The sequence below is a fragment of the Auxenochlorella protothecoides genome, assembly GCF_000733215.1.
Source record: "Auxenochlorella protothecoides strain 0710 unplaced genomic scaffold scaffold53, whole genome shotgun sequence".
Classification (NCBI taxonomy): Eukaryota; Viridiplantae; Chlorophyta; class Trebouxiophyceae; order Chlorellales; family Chlorellaceae; genus Auxenochlorella; species Auxenochlorella protothecoides.
Window position 1 is genome coordinate 553,089 of NW_011934321.1, and position 18,060 is coordinate 571,148.

The 18,060-nt window shown below is 61.2% G+C and overlaps 8 protein-coding genes across 8 annotated transcripts; 4 read left to right on the forward strand and 4 right to left on the reverse strand.

The window, feature by feature from the left end:
- Positions 1-46: 46 nt before the first annotated feature.
- F751_4605 (hypothetical protein) lies at positions 47-2,024 on the forward strand (the record flags this gene model as incomplete). The annotated part of the gene is made up of 6 exons (XM_011402000.1): positions 47-519; positions 702-776; positions 953-1,092; positions 1,270-1,389; positions 1,596-1,688; positions 1,888-2,024. The coding sequence occupies 6 exons, from the start codon at positions 47-49 to the stop codon at positions 2,022-2,024; spliced, it is 1,038 nt and encodes a 345-aa protein (XP_011400302.1).
- Positions 2,025-2,211: 187 nt separating this feature from the next.
- Positions 2,212-3,979, reverse strand: F751_4606 (Sporulation protein RMD1; the record flags this gene model as incomplete). The annotated part of the gene is made up of 5 exons (XM_011402001.1): positions 2,212-2,588; positions 2,719-2,990; positions 3,246-3,355; positions 3,494-3,736; positions 3,854-3,979. The coding sequence occupies 5 exons, from the start codon at positions 3,977-3,979 to the stop codon at positions 2,212-2,214; spliced, it is 1,128 nt and encodes a 375-aa protein (XP_011400303.1).
- Positions 3,980-4,543: 564 nt separating this feature from the next.
- On the forward strand, positions 4,544-4,974 carry F751_4607 (Small nuclear ribonucleoprotein Sm D1; the record flags this gene model as incomplete). Its single annotated transcript, XM_011402002.1, has 2 exons — positions 4,544-4,613; positions 4,718-4,974. 2 exons carry the CDS (start codon positions 4,544-4,546, stop codon positions 4,972-4,974), a joined length of 327 nt encoding a protein of 108 aa, XP_011400304.1.
- Positions 4,975-5,543: 569 nt separating this feature from the next.
- On the forward strand, positions 5,544-10,183 carry F751_4608 (Alpha-L-arabinofuranosidase 1; the record flags this gene model as incomplete). Its single annotated transcript, XM_011402003.1, has 14 exons — positions 5,544-5,708; positions 5,815-6,053; positions 6,204-6,411; positions 6,617-6,766; positions 6,907-7,055; positions 7,274-7,383; positions 7,550-7,666; positions 7,901-8,253; positions 8,507-8,573; positions 8,718-8,856; positions 9,132-9,231; positions 9,497-9,592; positions 9,690-9,809; positions 10,046-10,183. The coding sequence occupies 14 exons, from the start codon at positions 5,544-5,546 to the stop codon at positions 10,181-10,183; spliced, it is 2,151 nt and encodes a 716-aa protein (XP_011400305.1).
- A 365-nt stretch (positions 10,184-10,548) lies between these two features.
- On the reverse strand, positions 10,549-12,718 carry F751_4609 (DNA-binding protein REB1; the record flags this gene model as incomplete). Its single annotated transcript, XM_011402004.1, has 7 exons — positions 10,549-10,899; positions 11,159-11,314; positions 11,441-11,531; positions 11,714-11,844; positions 12,036-12,148; positions 12,276-12,419; positions 12,559-12,718. 7 exons carry the CDS (start codon positions 12,716-12,718, stop codon positions 10,549-10,551), a joined length of 1,146 nt encoding a protein of 381 aa, XP_011400306.1.
- A 663-nt stretch (positions 12,719-13,381) lies between these two features.
- On the forward strand, positions 13,382-16,624 carry F751_4610 (Stress-induced-phosphoprotein 1; the record flags this gene model as incomplete). Its single annotated transcript, XM_011402005.1, has 10 exons — positions 13,382-13,402; positions 13,527-13,646; positions 13,787-13,934; positions 14,212-14,318; positions 14,535-14,663; positions 14,877-15,238; positions 15,487-15,618; positions 15,721-16,042; positions 16,242-16,346; positions 16,511-16,624. The coding sequence occupies 10 exons, from the start codon at positions 13,382-13,384 to the stop codon at positions 16,622-16,624; spliced, it is 1,560 nt and encodes a 519-aa protein (XP_011400307.1).
- On the reverse strand, positions 14,537-15,001 carry F751_4611 (hypothetical protein; the record flags this gene model as incomplete). Its single annotated transcript, XM_011402006.1, has 1 exon — positions 14,537-15,001. One exon carries the CDS (start codon positions 14,999-15,001, stop codon positions 14,537-14,539), a length of 465 nt encoding a protein of 154 aa, XP_011400308.1.
- Positions 16,625-16,892: 268 nt separating the features above from the next.
- F751_4612 (Basic leucine zipper and W2 domain-containing protein 2) lies at positions 16,893-18,036 on the reverse strand (the record flags this gene model as incomplete). The annotated part of the gene is made up of 2 exons (XM_011402007.1): positions 16,893-16,938; positions 17,282-18,036. The coding sequence occupies 2 exons, from the start codon at positions 18,034-18,036 to the stop codon at positions 16,893-16,895; spliced, it is 801 nt and encodes a 266-aa protein (XP_011400309.1).
- Positions 18,037-18,060: the final 24 nt, after the last annotated feature.

Consider the following 18,060-nt stretch of genomic DNA (forward strand, 5'->3'; position numbering starts at 1 on the left):
GCTGCGGACGCACCCTGACATCCGGATCTCCTTGGGGAGTCGGGGCATGGAATCCCATGGCGCCGCAGTGCTGAGGAGGCCAGAGCTGCGTGACTGCCCCTGGATCGGCTGCGACGCTCGGGACGCGCACAGCCTGGACAAGGCTCTCTCCAGCAGCGGCGTGGACCTGGTGGTGCATGCGGCTGGCCCCTTCCAGGGCGACGCGGCCTGCTCCCCCCTGGAGGCGGCCATCCGGCATGGTGTGCCCTACATGGACGTCTGCGACGACGCGACGTATGCGCAGCGCGCCAAGCGCCTGGAGCCGGCCGCCAGGGCGGCGGGGGTGCCCGCCCTCTCCACTGCCGGCATCTTCCCAGGTCTCAGCAACGTCATGGCAGCAGACATGGTGACTCGCCACGCGGGCGGGAGGGCCCCTGCCCGAGTCCTGTACTCCTACTACACTGCCGGGACGGGGGGCGCGGGGCCTACGATCCTGGAGACCACCTTCCTCCTGGCGGGGCAGGATGTGGTGGTGTACCGGTGCGTACTGCTGAGGGTTGGTAATGTGGGGATGGGGACTTTTGAGGCAGCCACCGGCCGAGGTCCTGCCATCGCGGCCTTGTCCAGGTGCGATGCACCCTTGCACCATCAATCTGCTACCGTCTGTTCTCTGCTACCGGCTGTTCTCAGATAGTTTACACCTACTTTTTCAAAACCAACAGGGATGGCAAGCAGCTCACTGTGCCAGCCATCAGCAACAGGCGTCCTGTGGACTTTGGGACCACTATCGGGACCAAGTGCGCACATGTAGAGGACCTGGTTGTGGACTCTGCAGGGCCTTGCTGACCATGGAACCGCCTCGACCAGGGCGGAGTCCTGACAATGGATTGCCTGCCCACGAGAACCGTCGTGCTCAACCATATGCAAGCCGGCTCTGCATGCACATAACGGCTCACTATCCATCCAATTGCAGGTCCGTGTACCTCTACAACCTGCCGGAAACGCACACTGGCCGGGCTGTGTTCCAGGCCCCCAGCATCAGTGCCCGCTTCGGGATTGACCCCGGCGTCTTCAATGTCGCCATGATCCTGGTCGCCCGCCTCTTGCCGAAGCGTAGGGAAGGAGGTGGCGTGATGGGCAGGGTGGCACAGCATTGGCACCTGCTTCCCTACGATGACCAAAGGAGCAGGCAGGCGACTATGGTCCTGTGATTGTTGTTGACATGCCAAACATTCTCTTAAGGACTTTTATGGTGCAACTCAGCCGTGACCAAATGTTCCTCAACTCCAGGTTGGCTGGAAGATCGTGCCCTGGTGCAGACCCTGGCCAAGCTGACTGCGCCCCTGGTGGCCCTGGTGGATTGCTTTGCTGGCGACAGGGTGGGCATGCTGATCGAGGTCGAGCTCGAAGGTACAGTCGATGAGAGTGTGGATCTGTCCTACTCCTTTCTGGGTTTATCTGATCATGCCAACATTGAACTTCTACAGTTCAGCAATTTGTCAGTTCTTGAATACTTGACGATGTGTGACAAGGCGCACTCAATCCCAAGCGTGCATCATTGGTTCAAGTTCGATCTAGGATTTGGTTTCCATGTCCAACTCCCAAACCATGCACAGATGGAAAGGTGCTGGCCAGCCTGTACGTGCACGACCACCTGGCAGAGGGCATGGGCGCTGCAGTGGCAGCCTTTGCAGCCTCAATGCTCAAGAGTGAGTGGTTTCTTCCTTGCCCCATTTCTGTTTTCAAAGCCAGATAGATATGCTTGGCTCCGCTGGACTGATACAAAGCTCGCAGTGCATGCCAGCTCCGTGGGCAGCATCCTCCACGGAACGTGAATTCTTCCAGCCCTCAGCCTTCCCTTCCTGCCCCCCTCCCAGACCCCCCACCCCCCCGGTGTCTGGTACCCAGAGGAGGCATGCTCGGTGCCTGACCGCTCCGCCTTCTTCTCGGCCGCGTCGGAGGGGGCACGCACCTTCCAGCTGGGCCGGGCCGCCTGGGAGATCGGCAGCACCCCCCGCCGCTTTGGCATGGGCATCTACCTCTGAGCCTGGTGTGCTGCTGTGCTGCCGGCGAGTGCAGAGTGTGAGGCGAGTGGCCTGGGACCCCTTTGGTGAGCACGCGAGGCCGGCCCGTCACTCACGTTCTCAGTACGTCACGCGCGTGCCTGCCCAGGCATCAGCAAGGCCGCAGCTGAGCGCAGGGGGGTCATGGTACAGGGCGATCAGGCATGAATCAGTGCTTGGCATGCCCGCCCTCCCAGCCGTAGACCACCGCCAGGAGCTGGCAGAAGGCCAGGAAGGAGCAGACGCCGACCAGCCAGATGACGGTGGCCTCCAGGACGCCAAAGTAGGAGTCGTGCGCCTGCTGGCGCAGGATGTCCAGCATCTCCTTCATCACCCCGAACCGGTCGTTGAGCAGGGTCACGCGCTGCACCACCTCCATGTAGTCAAAGATGGAGCGGTAGAGGGTGCAGATGTGGTCGTCCGCCTCGTCCAGCGCGGACGGCGCGTCCAGGAGCTGGGTCAGCAGGTTGACGGAGCGCTGCTGCAGGAAGAGCTGGCCCATCAGCTGCATCACCGCGCGGCCACCCACATCGATCTCACCCTTGTCTGGGGATGGGCAGGGGGAGGGAAGTGGTGGAGGTCGGGGATGTGGCAGTGTGAGAGGGAGCGTGCACGTGAGCCCCCTCCCTGTGACAGATCACCACTCGCCCTTCATGATCCCAACCCAGACGCTCACCGGCCATCATGGCGGGGAGGTAGGACACCGACCTCCCGAGGCTGCGCAGGTCCTCCTCAAACACGCTGAGCTTGGTGGACTCCGCCAGGGCAAAGCTGATGGCCAGCTTCACGTACAGCTCGTCCGCGTGGCGGTAGTGCAGGGAGATGGTGTCGTCCTCAATCACGGCCTTGGTGACGGCCGAGTAGGTGACCAGAACACGGTCCCGCTCGATGCGGTCGGGCGGCAGGGGGCGGTCCACACACGGCATCACCAGCTCGTTCAATATGTACCTGCCAGGGAAAGCAAGGAGGGGCGAGGCAGGGAGTAGGGTCCCAAGACGGGGCTTCACAGGGTACTGCAAGGGGTACTGGTGCACTCCCCCCACTTCGATCCTGAATCTGGGGCACAGCGTGCGTACTGCACCGCCCTCGACCCAACCAAATCGCATCCGCTGCCCGCCAGCCGCCCACCTCAATCCCTGTATACACCTCTGTCCCTACCAAGCTGCCCAAATTCAACCATGCCCGCTCCCCGTTCCTTCTCACTTCTCTGCGTCTGTGTCGAGGCCCCAGAACACGACGACACCCGAGTCGAAGAAGAAAATGTCCGCATTCCCTTTGCCCTTGCCACCCCGGTGGTACTGTATGCAAAGCACCTGTGTGGCGATAGGGGAAGAACATCAGGCGTTGAGTGGGAAGCGACCGCCGTGTCTGGCCAGCCTTAAGTTGTGCCGGTGCCATGCGCGCGCCCCCTCCCAACCCCCACCCACCCCACGTCAAGCACCGAGACCTACATCAGAGTAGGCTCGCAACGTGGCATTCCGTCGCAGGATGGCGTCTTGGAGGGCGTACCGGTCAAACCCGTTTGCGACGCAGTAGCTGCGCACCCGCACCGCCTGTCCCAGCCCTTGATATTGCACGGGCACCTCAGGCGGAGCCTCCACCGGCTTCTCCACGTCCAGGGGACTCTCCCATCCAGGACCCAAGGAGACGATGCGGCCCAGGGGTCGGACAGTGGAGGTGGAGGAGGGCAGACGCTGCGCAGTGGGAGGACAGAAGGGGAGGAGCAAATTGCCCAGTGCGGATCCCTTGAAGGGGGCACCCGAAGAAAAACCTAGCCCTGTGGACCACACTCGATGCGTGTCCCAGCCCACCCTCAGCTCTCGGACGCTCGGGACGGATCTACTCCTCTGATGGTCGACGGTTCTCGTCTCTGCTTCAACCTTCTCCTCCTCGACGGTCTCCACTGCCAACAGCACCTCCTCCCCTGGCGCTGACATGCCCGGCGTGAAAAAGCTGCAGCCTCGTCACATGCTTCAATATACAGAACTCATGATGAAGCGCACTCGATTTGCATGCTTGAACATAAAATCCTCCTTCCCTGTCCCTGCGAACCCGAAATTGCAGAAACCTGGCCCCGATCGACGGGCGACAAAGATCTCCCGGCTTGGCGCCAACGCTCATGTGGCCAAGTGCAGGCTCGCCTGCGGACCTGCCTGGGCTACCTGCCCTGCATCACCCTGCTGCCACCATATCGAGAAGAGGATAGTGTGTGACAGGCCTACAGGCGTGCGAGTGATACCCGATTTCCAGTGCTATCAGGCGCCATCCACCTGAGCCCTCTTGCGGGACGGGCGATTAGGGCGGTACAACGCACGATTGGCAGCTGTAGACTGGCGTTGTGAGGAGTTTAGGAAGTACACAATGGTGAAGCTCGTCAGGTAGGTTGGGAATGTGATGCGCAGCGCGCAACGCTATGCACGGTGGCTCGAGTGCCGTCGCTTCTCAGGGCACTGCTCTCGGTGCTCTGAGGTGTTCATCTACCACATTTACACAGATTCCTGATGAAGCTGTCGAATGAGAAGGTGCAGATCGAGCTGAAGAATGGAACGGTGGTTGCCGGCACCATCACCGGTGAGTTCCCCGCAGTCTCCGGCGGGATTGATTGCTGGGCCAGGTACACAAGCTGTCGTGGGTCTACCTCTCACCCTCCCATGCCTCTTCCCCCGCGCGCACAGGCGTGGATGTGGCCATGAACACCCACCTGAAGACCGTCAAGCTGGTACCCCGCGGTGGCACCCCTGTGTCCCTGGACCAGATGTCCCTGCGTGGGAACACAATCCGCTACTACCTCCTCCCCGACTCCCTCAATCTCGACACCCTGCTGGTGGACCTGGACCAGGCCAAGACACGACCCAAACGTGCAGAACGGCCGGCAGGAGGAAGAGGGCGCGGCAGGGGGCGCGGCCGTGGCCGCGGAAGGGGTCGTGCTTGATATTTGGGATAATGGCATACAGCAAGTCGCCACTGAAGCATGGCACCAGCTGCTTCAGCGGATGGCCTGCCCTCATGGACTATTGCTTGCTCAGTCCCGGCAACCCCTGCGCTCCGTCTCACTGTGCATCACGGACTCTTCGCATGCATGGCAACTGCTGACTGTAGCATCTGTGACACTGACGCTCAAGCACACGGCATGGGAGAGGTTGGGGTCCCGGGATCCCTATGAAAGCTGTCGTCAGAAGGTCCCTTTCTTGGGATCGGATGCCCTGCGTACTGCCCTGTTGATTTCCCCATTTCCGACCAGGCATTTGGTACCAGCCTCTCCGATACCATCCCGGGCAGAACCGGATGACGCCTTGACTCGGCACATTCCCATCCCACGACCCCTGCTGATCTACAACTACCCCACCATCGAACAAACTGCGTCTGTACGCCCCCCTTGCGTTCCATAGCCGGAGGCTGTCTGGGAGTGGCCTGTTCAAAAACTCCGACACGGCAGCGCACCGTGAGACGCGAGATCCAGGCACCATGGTGCACGGCTCGCGACTCTGTCTCTTGTGTACGATGGGACTTGTTTCCCTCGTCACCATCGGGGCGGCCTGGGGAGTGGAGGGAAGGGGCAGGAATTCGAACCCCACCTCCGGGTCCTCGTGGAACGCATCTGTGACCGTGAACCTGGGGGCGACCCATCCCGTCAGCAAGACCCTGTACGGCATCTTCTTCGAGGAGGTGTGTCTTCTGCCTGCTTGGGGTCGGGACCAGTCCACATCGAGCCTGTACTTTGCAGGTTTCCAGCCCATCGGGGAGTTGACCGCTTCGTCATTCCCCTCCTCAGATCGGTCATGCCGGCGAGGGTGGGCTTTATGCGGAGCTGGTGCAGGACAGGAGCTTCGACGCCATCGCCAGGGTCTCTGGATTTGCCTCCTCCAATGCGCCTGCCCTGCCGGTGGACCTCGCCAAGCTGGCTGCCCAGCACCGTGACGCCTGGACACCCACCAGCTGGGACCTGAGCGTGGCAGAGGCCGCTACCACCAAGGCCGATTTCCTGGACAAATTGCGCGGCCCAGGTCCACGGTGGGTGCCTGGCCTGGAAGAGATGCCAGGGCTGGTGCCGCAGGAGCTGGGCGGGTGGCCTAGTGTGGGTTTGCTGCAGGCCTGAGGAATCCCCACCAAATCCTGGCGACCCGGCCCATGCTGCCTCCCCCATGCACCTACTCCACACAGGAACGACATCATTGTGGCGTGGCAGGCTCTCCCTGGCACCACCACATCACTCACCAGGGACAAACCCCTGAACCCTACCAATCTGGTGTCCATGACCCTCTCTGCCACCGCCAACGGATCGGTCGGCATCGTTAACCATGGCTACTGGGGCATGCACGTCGAGAAGGGGCAGTCCTACACGGTCTCACTCTATGCCCGGGCCGGCGAGGTGGGATGGGCGAGATTGTTTGGGGTGTGATTGCCAGTGCAGAGGGTGCGGAGTGAGACGCGGACACCATGTCTGCCGTGGGTGCTTTAGTACTGACCCTGGGTCTGGGTCAGGGCTGCAGCATGTCCATGTCTGGTGTACCCTTATATGCCTGCCAAGCCTGGCCAGCTGCTGAGCCCTGCAGACCACTCTCCCTCCATGGCAGACGGGCCCTGTCCCTCTGACGGTGTCCATACTGGGTGCATCCCTGAAGCACACCCTGGCCTCCGTGGATCTGAACCCACCCTCGGAGGACTGGGGCAGGTTAACGGGGACGCTGGAGCCCAATGCCACCGACTCCGGTGCCGTCCTGGTGGTGAGATGGAGGTGAACAACAGAGGTGTGACTGATTGTGCTCAAGAAGTTGTACTGCTGCGCACATATCCTGTGATGGGGCTGGCTAGCAAGTTACCTCATACCTCCTCTCGACCCCACGACGCCTTGTGCCCCTGCCAGATGAGCTTTGAGGGACCCGGCTCTGTGGTGCTGGACGTAGTCTCCCTTTTCCCCACTGAGAACGTGAAGGAGGCTGCCGAGCGGGGAGAGGTGAACCCCTGGCCCTTCAGGGCTGACCTTCTCGGTGCCCTCAAGGCACTCAAACCAGCGTGAGGGGCTCTGAATGGTGTTTGGAGCTTTGGAATATGGGCTTGATGGCGAGGAACATTGGGTTATCGCAGAGCATGGGCATTTGTGCACCGAATACAAGGGGGCGCACGATGGACAGGTCTGTTCCTGTGCACAGGCTGTAGGCTAAACCAAATCATCACTGCACTTCATGGCAGACAGCTCATTCCCAATCACACTCTACACTCTGCTGATGCAGTTTTATGAGGTTCCCTGGAGGCTGCTACATCGAGGGTGACCACCTGGTCAACCGCTTCAACTGGAAGGACAGCATCGGGCCCTTGGAGGAGCGATCAGGACACATGAACGGTGGGGCTTCTTGGCGATTGGCGATGGTACTGGTCTTGCAGCTGCACCTCCTGCGTTTCTGTCGGCTGGGCGTCACGGGGAGTTGCCATGGCTGCTGCCCCTCCCAGGCCTCCTCTTCTTCCTGACCACCCACCGATATACTCCCCCATGCACGACGCCTTTTAAGGCGTCTGGGGCTACTGGTCGACGGACGGCCTGGGCCTGTTCGAGTACATGCAGCTGGCAGAGGCCCTGGACACAGAGCCGGTGTGGGTGATCAACAATGGCGTGGCCCACGCCGACAGTGAGCGCTCGGGGGCAGGGGAGGACTGCGCAGTCGACTGCGTGGAGGGCGCCTCGTCGAGGATCGACCACGCGATATGCAGGGCGCCGCAGGCTGCAAAGCAAACTGCACCCACTGGATCAGCAACAGCGTACTTCCAAAGTCTAATGCCTGTACTCCTGTGTTCTGTTCCCACAGATGATGAATGAGAGCGCCCTCACTCAACCCCACCCACTATCACTCTCGCTCAAACAGGTGTGCCGGCATCGGACATCTGGCCCTACGTCCAGGACGCCCTCGACTCTCTGGAGTTCATCCTGGGCTCCCCTGACTCCCGCTGGGGCTCCGTCAGGTCGAGCATGGGACGGGAGCAGCCCTGGAACATCACCTATGTGGCCATCGGCAACGAGGACTGCGGGAAGTGGATGTACCTGAACAATTACCTTGCCTTCTTCGGCGCCCTGCGCGGCGCGCATCCCCACCTGCGCCTGATCAGCAACTGCGACATGGGCCGCGATGCGCCCACTGACATCTGGGACTGGCACATATACACCAACCCCCGCGACCTCTTCAACAAGCGCAATATCTTCGATGGGCGGAGGCCGGAGGTGGGGTCAATTAGGGGGGATTTGGGGAGGGGGGGGGTTGGAAAGGGGGGCGCCCAGGGCTGCACGCGTATGAATGCAGAACTGAAAGGATTTGGGATGGGCCAAAGGAAGTGCTCGAGAATCACGCGCCGCTCGTCGCTGCCTGCTTCCAGACCATGCGTCTATGCAAACAACTCTCAATCACTTTGCGGATCATGACCACAGCCCATCCCCGCAACCTCCCTCCCCCCCCCACACACACACTTGGTATCAGGACGGCCACTTTGTGTTTGCGTCCGAGTACGCCGTCACCGAGGGCGGGGGCTGGGGCAACCTTGTCGGTGAGCGCGGGAGCGCTGCCTGGAGGGGAGTCGGCTGGGGCGACGGGACGTGCTGATCTTCAAACGGATTGAAGCTGGGAGACAGAGACCACTGTCTCACCACATTTTCCCCCTCGCATCTTTCCACCTCGATCCCCGGAGCAGGTGCTGTGGCGGAGGCGGCCTTCATGACGGGGCTGGAGAGGAACTCGGAGGCAGTGGTGATGGCCGCCTATGCGCCCCTCTTCGTCCACACCAGCAACCGCCCCTGGCCCACCAACATGATCGTGATCGACAACCACCGGTGAGACTGCAGAGGAGGGAGGGGTCCACAGCGGATGCTCAGGTTGAGGAGTACTTCCCTGCTCTGACTTGGCCAGTTGGCTAGAGGAGGCGCTGTGCAGGCCTTTTACTCCCCCTGACCTGATGTCTGTGGCATTAAAGTTTGGGCTGCATTGTTTTACCCACGTGCATCCAGCCTCGCCATGATTCCAGCATCTACCCACCCCACTGATGATGGTTCTGCCCTTCAATGCTGTGACTGTCCTCCCTCCTTGGCGCCTCTTTCCATCCTCACAGGTGGTTTGGCATCCCCTCCTACCACGTGCAACGTCTCTTCCGTGAGAACCAGGGCGTGCGGTATGCAGAGACGGCGGTCGCCGCCAGCCCCAGTGCCCAGGTGAAGCACCGTTGTGAATGCGATAAAGGTGCCTGGCCCCTGCATACCTTTTTAATTTGGTGGTCGGATGGAGGCAGGCCCAGCGTATGCTCGCTGCCTGGGGGGGAGAGGGAGAAGGTGGAGGTAACAACTTTAAATGCCTTAGGCTGCCAAACCTAACGCACTGCGGCTCAGCTGGTGTGTTCCTGGTGGAGGGCTCCCCTAGGGTTTCTCCCCCCGACAACTCTAACACCAAACACCCACCAACCCTCGCAAACCCCTCCAGCTGCATGAGGACTCGGTGGCGGCCTCTGCCACCTGCCAGGACGATGAGTGCACGACCCTGGTGGTCAAGGTCATCAATTTTTCGTCATACAACCAGGTGCGAGGATTGCGGGGACTGACTTGGACCTCTGCTGTCCCGTGTGTGTGAGCTTTGGAAGGAACACATCCCTCGCTCCTCCCCACACGCGCCACAGACCATCCGCATCCAGCTCGACGGCCTGGCCGCCAACCAGAGGGTGGAGGACGGCGGGGACCTGACCTGGCTCACCTCTGGCCACCCTGAGGATGAAAACACTTTTGACGACCCACACAAGGTGGGTGGAGGGCACTTTGATGGGGAGTGGTGTGTGGTTGGGGGGGTTGAATGCCCCCCACTTCGTTCCAATGGAGGATCACCAGGCTGCGCTTCCTACCCTGAGCTGCATTGCCGATCCTGCAGAGGTGGTGCTGGGTTGATGAAACAGCCCAGGCTATGCCTGAGCCTGTATGCATGAGCACCGCCTTTGGGTTGATTCCCTGCACCCCACATCACATCCCACCTCCATCGCAGGTCACGCCAAGATCCACCTCCCTCTCAGGCCTTGACTCTGACTTCCGGTTGCAGACCGCCCCCTACAGCGTCAACCTGCTGACCGTCCAGCTCGGCTCCGGGGAGGCCCCTGATGCGTACGTCGCTGCTGCCATGTAGGCACTGTTGGTGCATCGCTTTCTGCAAGTCTGTCCCAGGCATCAGGCAACTTGGCGAGGGAGCAGCTTGCTGCCTCTCTCACAAGACTGCACGCTTTTTGAGGTCGCATGCTGGCTGAAGATCATCCAGTGCTGTTGCTGTTGTTATTCATCAGGCTGGCACAACAGCGAATGGGTAACTGCGAGTGTGCCATCAGATCTCAAGCGTCTGTCAATCGGTCGACCAGGCGTGGCCAACCTCCGTCACTCGGTCAGGGGAAGAGTTCAATGCAAACAAAGAGGAGAGAAGTGGCCTGCCTGCCCAGCTGGTGCCGAGCCGGAGCTGCAGGCCAAAGTCTGGCGTGGTCAGTCCCTGCATGCCCACTGTCAAGCAGCGGCTGTCTTGGTCGCAGATCCGGGCGTCCTCAAGTCCCCCTCCTTCAGTGCTGGCAGGTAGGTGTCCACCAGCCAGTCAACCTGCTCCCAGAAGTCCTTCTCCCGGTGCTCGGGGATGACTCGGGCCATCAGACGCCAACGCCGCTTGGCCTGGGTGGCGGAGCGGCCCTTCACCAGGGCGCCCCAGTCCACCTCCCACTCCTTGCAGGCGCCGGAGAGCCATAGGCTCTTCATCAGCCTCCGGTCGTCCCCGGTGCCCCACTCCCCCCGGGTCACCATGGAGGGAGACAGCTGGCGGTACCACTTGTCCAGGCACTGGATGTTGGACCGGGTGCCCACTTGCTGCGGCAGGATGCGAAAGGGAGAGGTGGAGAGGTTGGCAGAGCGTCCGACTTGGCACAACCAGAGCTGCGACATGTACCAGGTCGTTGACGTGCGTTGATCCAGCCAGCTTTGTCTCAGAATAGGTTGATGCAGAGTCCAGACCAACACCCTCTCCAGAGGTATATCTCCTAAAGTCCTTGAATACAAGAGCAAGTGTCCGGTACTTGTCCTCCCTGTCATCCCATCCACCACAAATTAGCAGTAAAGCCCTGCTCACGTCAGAGATGATTCCCCAGTCAATGTCGTCCAGAATGATACGGCGGCTGCCGAGGCCCGCTCCAACTCCCTCCTCTTCGTCTGCCGGAGAGTCAGCACCTCCATTGCTGTCATGGCTGTACGAAAGCTTCTGAGCTGATGCTGCACTCTCCGTCGACTGCGAGGAGAGGAGTGTTGGGGTCACGTCGGTGGGCATGCGGCAGAATTCCGTGTGACGAGCTCCAGCCCATGTGTAGTGTCCCAAGTATCTGAGGGCGCCAATTCCTTCAGTGCCGACGCGCACCTGCCGCGCCTCCTCGTAGTCGGCGATGGCCTTTCGTAGCCGAGCGATCTCGTCTGCCGACCATGGGCCGCTCTTCTTGTCGCTCCCAAGCCTGCGCACATGGGGAGTGGGGCATGCTGAATAGGTGAAGGAGAAGGACATGCACCCCACCGCCGCATGCCCTGCCATAGGTCCAGGGGCAAACAAAGGCAAAGGCAGGTTCTCAAGTCTATTTCGCAAAGCTCAAGTACATCATCGAAGGCAGTTCCATCCCCAACAACGCACCAGGCCCACCTTATTTCCCGCCATCTATCCCGGCACGACACCGCCATGCGCCCTAGGGCAGCCTCTGCTTTGACCCAGGATTTGCCATGCTCCTCCACAAATGCAAGGAGCTTGGCATCCTCCTCCTTCGTCCAGCGTCCCTGTCATTGGCACAATTCAAGCCAGAGCTAGGCCTTCATCGACAGCATCTCGCAGTGACGGTATGATGCATCAAAGATGCCCCTCGATAGTGCACATGACCCAAGACTCCCAAAGATATCACACAGACAGCCATCCCTCCCTTCACCTGATAGTTTCCGGAGTGAAGCATTCGAGTGGAGGCAGCCCACACCGCTTTGATAGTCCGATGTGGGAGGTAGGCCCCCACCGCCTTCCACAGGCCTGACCGGGAAGCCTGGGGGTTGAAAACCCAGTCGAAATCTGTCTGGGAGTGGCCATGCTCCCCTGGAGATGTTGTGGGAGTAGAAGAGGGTGAATGGCATCTGCACATGCCCTCCAGCATAGGTACCCCTAGATGGGCAGGCCGATCGCATCTGCTGACACAGCAAAAGTTTCTAATCCCACATCATACCTGCCCACTTGGCAAGGGCTTGGCGAATGGTATCCTTCTCTGCCTGGGTGAAGGGGCCCGCCTTCACGTCGCGCCGCCGGACAGAGTCGCGCCATTTCAATGCTGCGTCCCCGGGCACCTCGGCGAGGGGCATGACGCTGACACCTGGAGGATCTGGGATGAGGAAGGGGTGCGCATAAGATACACCGACGACCGAGCACCCTTCTTTCTTTCAAAATCTGTCTACCGCCTGGACACTTCTCATGCTGGAAACAATTCCAGTGAGACCCCAACTCTGTAGCACCTTGACTCGGGGTTTCCTCACGCAGAGGCTGCGTCCCTGCCGCTTTGGGAACACTGGCTGGGGAAGGTACCGCCTCCTTGTCCACCACACGCACAGGCGTGCCCTTTCTTCGCTTCTTGGGCGGCTCGCTGGGGGATCCAGCTTGGGAACTGGTCTCCATAGGAGGAGAGGCCAGCCGGGGCTTTGCAGGGAAGATCCGATCATCCTTAACCTCCAAAGCGCCTCCATGTCTGCATTGGGTGGATACGGTTGCAAAGAGGTTTATCGAGCTCAGGGCATCGCCTCTAACGCTGCTCCATTTCGGAAGATTTTCCCCACAGTGCAACATGCATTGCGAAGGACACCATTGCAGACTTCGTACCTCTTCCGACTACTAATGTATGCCTTGAACTCGGCGGTAAGCTCTGACTTTGACACAGCATGCGTCTTGCCGGCCTCCTTCACGCAGCGTTTGATGGCTTTACTCAAGGTGAGGCCCCTCTTCGCCTTGGGCGCCAAAGCACTGGCCAGAATAGGAGCCCAGTCGACCAGGGTCATGTTGGAAGAGAAGCTTCGCTTTACATCAGGATGTAATTTCGCATATTGTTGCCTATTGCTTGCTGTGAAGGAATGCTAGCAGGAAGAGGGCAGACACTCTCCGATTTCGGAGCAGAGCAGAGCGCAGCATGGGCGCGGAGACCACCGAAGGCTCTGGAGAACACACGGCACGATGCGATGAGCAAGTGCAGCGATCACACCCTTCTCCGACATTTCAAAGTATCGCTACCATCTAGTGTGACTCAGATCAGTACAGAAAGAGCGCACTTCGGGACCGCCAGCAAACATGTCATCGGACGAGTTGAAGGTGGGAGGGGATACCTTGAGCGCAGGGCATCGTCACCAAATTATACGCTGAGTAAACGATTGGAATCTATCACTTGGTGGGCATTAGTGATCACGAGTTGCATCGCCGCCTCATCCGATTGCAGGCCCAGGGCAACGCTGCATTTTCGGCTGGCAAGTTTGTCGAGGCAGCTGACTTGTTCAGCCAGGCCATCGCCGTTGACCCCGGCAACCATGTTCTGTACAGCAATAAATCGGCTGCCTTGGTGAGTCCAAAGGGGTCCCAGGATTGCTGACGCGCGCTGTGATGCCTATGCAACTACGTCTTCGACTTGCCTGACATGTTGCCAGCCGCCACAGCCTGAAGGCCAGTGCCCAACCCTTTTACACCCTACTGTGTCCGCAGGCTAGCCTCTCAAAGTATGATGAGGCACTGGAGGCTGCTGAGAAGGTGGTTGCCCTGAAGCCAGACTGGCCCAAGGGCTACTCCCGGTTGGGGGCGGCCCATTTTGGTCTGCGCGCCTTCCAGGCAGCATCAGACGCGTACTCCAAGGGTGAGAAGTGGAAGAGGGGTGTGATTGGCAGCCTGGAGGATGTTTGCCACGCACCGCCAAATCACAGCTGTTGGGCTGCTCGGGTGTGATGTAAATCTCATCACCGTGACTTTCCACGCTGCATTCAAGTTCCCTGCGATGAACTGCCTCGCCCGGCTGTGTAATTACACAGGCTTGGGGCTCGACCCGACCAATGAGCAGCTGAAGCAGGGCTTGGAAGACAGCAAGGCTGCCCTGGCCCGACCCGCTCCCTCCTCTGGAATCTTCACCTCCCCAGAGGTCCTGGGCCGGCTGGCGACAAACCCCACTACCCGTGCCTTCCTGGGTCAGCCCGATTTCATGCAAATGCTGCAGGAGATCAACCGCAACCCCCAGGCCATGTCTGTGAGTAGCTGCGAGGGCAGATTGGGAGATCGAGGGTGATCAGAGGGTGTGGTGGGGCGATGGGGGATAATGATTTTGGTGGGCATGGGCAGAGTGTATGACATCAAATACCTGCAGGGTGGTGGAGCAGCTCTTACGAAGTGCAAGCTCGCAACCACCTCCCGGGCTGTCAAGAACGTCCTGGGCTGTCACCACTACCCACCTGTTACCTCGCAGAACTACTTGACGGACAACAGGCTGCAGCAGGCGCTCCAAGTCGGGCTGGGGCTCAACTTTGGCAGCGCAGAGGAGGGGTCCGCCACCTCCACCTCGGCCCATGCCGGGTTCGGCCCTGAGCCCATGGAGGTGAGGCTTTTGGGAGCAGGGCCTGGAAGCCGCAGTCGGGGATCGCATGCGCTCCCTGTGTCCATTGAGCTCGCCCGAGGAGTCTGCCCACCCTTCCCCCCTCGATACCAAATACAGGAGGACGCCGCCCCCGCGTCGGCTTCCGGGGCGGCGCCGCCTCCCGAGGCCAGCTCCCGGCCCGGCTCCGCCCCCGCCCCGGCGCCGCAACCCGAGGAGCCGGAGGGGGAGGACGAGGTGGCTGCGGCGCGCCGCGCCGCGCTGGCCGAGAAGGAGGCCGGGAACGCAGCGTACAAGGCCCGCGACTTTGACACCGCCATCGCGAAATACTCACGCGCCATTGAGCTGGACGACAGCGACGTATCCTTCCTGTCCAACCGCGCGGCGGCCTACTTCGAGCAGGGCAGCTACGATGAGTGCATCGCCGACTGCGACACGGCCATTGCGCGGGGGCGGGAGGTGCGCGCGGACTACAAGCTGATGGCGCGGGCCATGGCGCGCAAGGGCAACGCACTGGCGAAGAAGGGGGAGCTGGAGGAGGCGGTGGCCGTGTACCAGAAGAGCCTGACGGAGCACAGGTTTGTTGGTGTAGTTTGTTGATGAATCTGGTTGTTTGTGTGTGGGGTGGGGTGGGGATTATTGGGAGTTCCTGAGGGCGTGGGAGATGAGGCAACGTGGAGGCAAGGAGCCCGCAGGTGTACATAAAGATGAATGAATGCATGACAACGCTGCTGCGCACAGGGTACATCGTCTGCCTGGCAAGCCTAGGCGCTCCACACTCACGCATGGAGACGTTACCGCCTCCCCCGCCACCTCCAATCCCCAGGACGGCCGACACACTGAAGCGGCTGAATGAGACGGAGAAGCTGCTGAAGCAGAGGGTGGAGACCGCGTACATTGACCTGGAGCTGTCTGCCAAGGCCAAGGACGAGGGGAACGAGGCCTTCAAGGCCCAGAAGTGAGCAGGGTGGAAAGCAAAGGGTTTGCCGGCGACGCTGCAACACCTGTCCCCTCCGTCTGCCCGCTTCCGCACCTGCCCCTGCGCCCCGATGTGATGCAGGTACCCCGAGGCCGTCAAGTTTTACACCGAAGCGCTGAAGCGCGGGCCGGCCTCGGTGAACGAGGAGGCCTACAAGCTGTACAGCAACCGCGCGGCCTGCTACACCAAGCTTGGCGCGTGGAGCGAGGGCCTGAAGGACGCGGAGGAGTGCATCCGGCTGAAGCCCGACTTCAGCAAGGGCTACTCGCGCAAGGGCCACCTCCAGTTCTTCATGAAGGAGTACGCCAAGGCGCGGGCGACGTACGAGGAGGGGCTGACGCATGACCCACACAGCGCCGAGCTGAAGGAAGGTCTCATTCGTACCATCCAAGCCATCAACAAGGTGCGTGAGGTGGATGATTATGCTGTGTCGTGAATGGTTTGATGTGCCGGGAAGAAGGCACACCTCTGCAGGCCCAGGCAGTATTACCCGCCCGGTGCCTCGCAGCTCACGACCACCTGCGGCCATGTCAAGCTATCAATAGGTCTCAAACACTCCACTCCCTGACCTCGCCGATCCCCTGACCGCCGTCCACGCGCAGATGACGCGTGGGGAAGGGACGGATGCGGAGCGCAAGCAGCAGCAGGAACGCGCGATGGCAGATCCCGAGATCCAGGCCATCCTCACCGACCCCGTCATGCGTCAGGTCAGTAGTAAGAGGCTGCAAATGCTCCGCCTGAAGAGGGACCAGCGTGCGCTGTGGTCCCTGTGGAGTGGGTCGAGTCCCCCTTCCGAGTCCTTTCCCTAGCCCCAGACAACCTCAACCCGTCCTGCAACCCACCCCCACTGTCCATCCTTTCTTCCTACCAGGTCCTGCGTGACATGGAGGAAAACCCAGCGGCCGCCCAGAAGCACCTCGCCAACGTCCAGGTCGCCGCCAAGTTTGAGAAGCTGGTGGAGGCCGGCATCGTCCAGATCCGCTGAGCGACTGGGAGGCGCTCACAGGTATCCCTCCAGGCGCCTACTGGGAGGTACTCACCCCGCGCCAGCGACCCTCGACCTTGGCAGGCACCCCATGCTGCAGCGTGCCGGGTGGCTCGTGCACAGTCCTGCAACGACACACAGAAGAAAGACAGGGAGGGGTGCGTTCTTGGGGGGAGGTGCAGACCGTGGGAGGCAGCATGCGGGGTGCCGGCCCTGGGTGCAGGGGCGAGCTCCCCCCGGGCTGAGGGTGTCTCGGTTGCCCCGGCGCCTACTCCTCTTCCTCGCTGCTCTCCTCCTCCTCTGCCTCGTCCAGCCTGGGGTCAAGAAAAGAGCGGTAGAAGGGGGTGGGAAAGTGCGTTGTGGTGGGCAGGGTGCGTGATGAAGTACTGGGTCTATGGGTCAGGGGTGTGAGTGGAGGGGTTCCTGCTTTCCCATGTGCAGCTGCGGGCAGGGGGGAAGAGATTTGAACCTCAGAGCCCTCTTTCCTGACCATCGCAGCCCCTCTGCTGCCAGTCCTGCACGCTCAAACTCGCGATCTCCTCTCCACTTCCAGCCAGAACTTTTCTGTTCTTCGTTGGCCTTCCTTCCGCCCCACACCCACATACATGGTGGAGCCTCCTCCCACTTCCCCCGCCCCCCCTGGCACAGCAGGCACACCACTGCATGAAGGGCTGCATGTCCTGGAGGAAGACGTTGCGCCCCTTGGCGTTGGACCCCTTGGTGTACCAGTGGCGGATGGCGGTCTCGCCGATGACCTCGCAGTCGTAAAGGATCTTGACGATGTCCTTGAAGATCTTGAGCAGGCGCGACTCCTCGTAGCACGTCACCTGCACGGTCTGGAGCAGGGCCGCCTCCAGACGTGGCGCGCGCGCAAAGCGCGCCAGGGCGGGTGCGTAATGCCGCACCGTGCGCAGCACGTTGAACTGCACCTGCTGCTGGTTGCGCCCGATGGCGGAGGCCAGCACGCTGTCGGCCAGGCCCAGGAAGGCGGCGCGCGCGACGTCGCCGTCAGCCAGGCTCCACTCCTCCTGCCGCGCCTGCATGGCGGGAACCAGCGCGCCCAGCGCGGCGCCCTCGCCACCCTCCGCCACCGTGTCGCGGACGAAGGCACGCAGCTCCGCGCAGTGGGCGTCGTACAGCTTGCGCCGGCTGTACTCCACCAGCGTCTTCAGGCCCGCGGCGTTGAAGTGGTCCTCAAAGTCCGCCCAGGACTGCTTCTGCTGCGGGAAGAACTCCAGCAGGCGCCCCTCCAGCCGTGCCTTGCGCAGCGTCTCCATCAGCGTCTCCACGCTGTCGCTGGACAGGAAGTCCACGTAGAACTCGGTGGTGAACTGCAGGATGGTGCCCTTCTGCACCAGGCGGTCCTCGAGCAGCGTGGGCAGAACGCGATCGGGCAGCACGCCCACCTTCATGCAGAAGATCCGCGCCAGCGGCGG